This window comes from Bidens hawaiensis, unplaced genomic scaffold, assembly GCF_021521415.1.
Source record: "Bidens hawaiensis isolate Kalapana, Puna unplaced genomic scaffold, B.hawaiensis_p1.1 tig00001961_1, whole genome shotgun sequence".
Taxonomy (NCBI): Eukaryota; Viridiplantae; Streptophyta; class Magnoliopsida; order Asterales; family Asteraceae; genus Bidens; species Bidens hawaiensis.
In genome coordinates this window covers 2,199,883-2,202,117 of record NW_027491109.1, presented here as the reverse complement: position 1 = coordinate 2,202,117, position 2,235 = coordinate 2,199,883, and the positions used below count along the sequence as shown (strand labels likewise).

The following is a 2,235-nucleotide window of genomic DNA, read 5'->3' as shown; positions in this document are numbered from 1 at the left end:
CATGAGGTAACATGTTTAGAATCTTTTTAACTTTTGCAAATGGCGGCTCAATGGATTCAAGGAGATGTTAATACTAATTAATATCATACATACATACATACATTCATGCAAATATAAATATATAATAAATATGACAGTAGTTAATATAAAGTAATGCAAGTTTTATAAATAAATTTCACGGGAAAATTGTACACGAAAGGAACTAGATGGAAGTACCTACAAACTTGGAACCTAGCCTCTTTTGTTTTTTTTAGTGATTGCTGCATGATTCAGTTCCTGCTTCTTCTTTAATCTTTTATTTCAGGTAACATATTAGAGAATTTGTGTCACATCTTCAAATCCAAGGACATGTTAGAAACTGTTGACTTTGGAATATTATTATTATTATTATTATTATTATTATTATTATTATTATTATTATTATTATTATTATTATTATCATGAGCAGAAGAAGAAGCTGATAATATTATTGTACTTTGATCCCATTCAGCTTCTTGTCCATAATGATCAGACCTCAACTGCAAGTAAGGAATTGTAGATGATGATGGAATTGAAGGAGTTGTTTCACTAGGGTTTTGATCATAGTCCATGTTAACCCCGAATAACCGAAGTCTTAGTTTACCGGCAACCGGTGGAGCTGATGCTGGTGATGGTGGTGGAACAAACCCCAATCCAAACTGTTGATGTGGTGTATTATTAATATTATTAAACTCACCTTGTCCAAAGTAAGTAGATCTGGAAGTAGTGAAACCATTAGGGTTTGTGTTTGGAGCATGTAGCATGAAATTAGGGTTTCGCCGAGCCGGAAACGATTGTAAAACAAGTGGATTTAAAGGGTGAATAAAACTATGATGTTGAAACAAGAAAGATAAATTATCAGATGAAGCTGATAGCTGGTGTGATGGTGTATAATTAGGGTTTTCGCGGCGTCTCCAGTCGATAAACAACCGATCTTTGGCAGTGGCACCGACACCTCGTTGGAACGAAACAATGTCTCCGGCATCAAGCTTCTTCTCTTTAACAAATCTGCTCCATCCCTTGGTCATAACATAGCTTTGACTACTGTTCCAGTAAGAGTACTGGAACCTCCATACCTTTCCATTTCTGTCTTCAAAGTTGAGCAACAGACCCTTGTAGTTGGTTGAAGAATCAAAGGGGAAGAACCTCTCCGCGTGTTGTTTCGGGATCACAAGGCGGTTTAATTTGCCTACATCACTTGGAGTTACTGCTTTGTCAAACATGTGTTCTTTCTCCACCATCATATTCATGTTCCAATTACTATTGCTGCCTCCTTCTTCGGTTTGATCCGGTGATGGTTCGCCGAGCCAGCCGCCTTGGAGGTGGTTGTATTGTGGTGGTGGAGAAAAGTAGCTGGGTTCTTTGTGGTGGTAAGAAGAAGACAATAATAATGGACCTAGTGTAGGTGGTTGTTGATCATTTCCATGATCTTTCTCCTGATCATGACCACTGCCACCACTTTTTGATCCCATAAAATTCATGTGTATTAGTGTATAGAGGTATGGATCTAGATGGAAGAATTATAAAGATGAAGATAGCTAGGGAGTGGTCTTGAGGGTGTAGGTTGAAACAAAGTTGAGAAATAAAGTTGTCTGTCTTGGAAGGGTTTCTAGAGATGAGATGGGAATTAAATGAACTATGGGGTTCACACATGTTTTTATTTTTAATTTTGAAAGTCTTCAACAAGAAGTAATTTTGGGAGAGGACCATGAGTATTACAGGAAAAAGAAACAAAACCAACCCACTTGACTAATTAATTAATAGCAGGCTTAAAGTAAACAGTGATCCATCTCTATCTAGCTATCTCACACATAATGAAGTTGCTAGGGCAACTTATATTTGAGGTTACTTTAAAAACATTTTTGAAAAAATTGCTTTCTATTTATTAAAGGAGTAGAACTTGTAAATATTTCATATTTCAACTTTTGCATTTTTAGAAAGAGTTAGGCTGGAAAGTGTGGAACAAGGATCCAATATTGGTAGCATATTGCAATCGAAATGACCAGGAATTTTGTCCTGTCGGGATCAATATTTGTAGAGTTTTATGAATGAGGGCCGGGATTGGTATGGATAGGAACACCATCCCCTTATTAGTGTAGTGTACTGGCAATATAACCATACTGGACCACCCGACTTCACACACCGTGTGCCCTTAGGGTGGACAGAATGGGGGCGGGAAGGGATCGGTGTCGCCCGGTACTGACGGAAACACCGCCT

General features: G+C 37.7%; 1 protein-coding gene across 1 annotated transcript; it reads right to left on the bottom strand.

Annotated features, from left to right (window-relative positions):
* Nucleotides 1-326: 326 nt before the first annotated feature.
* Nucleotides 327-1,984, bottom strand: LOC143604789 (B3 domain-containing protein Os03g0120900-like). Its single transcript, XM_077081170.1, has one exon. It carries the CDS (start codon nucleotides 1,497-1,499, stop codon nucleotides 327-329), a length of 1,173 nt encoding a protein of 390 aa, XP_076937285.1. The 5' UTR covers nucleotides 1,500-1,984.
* Nucleotides 1,985-2,235: the final 251 nt, after the last annotated feature.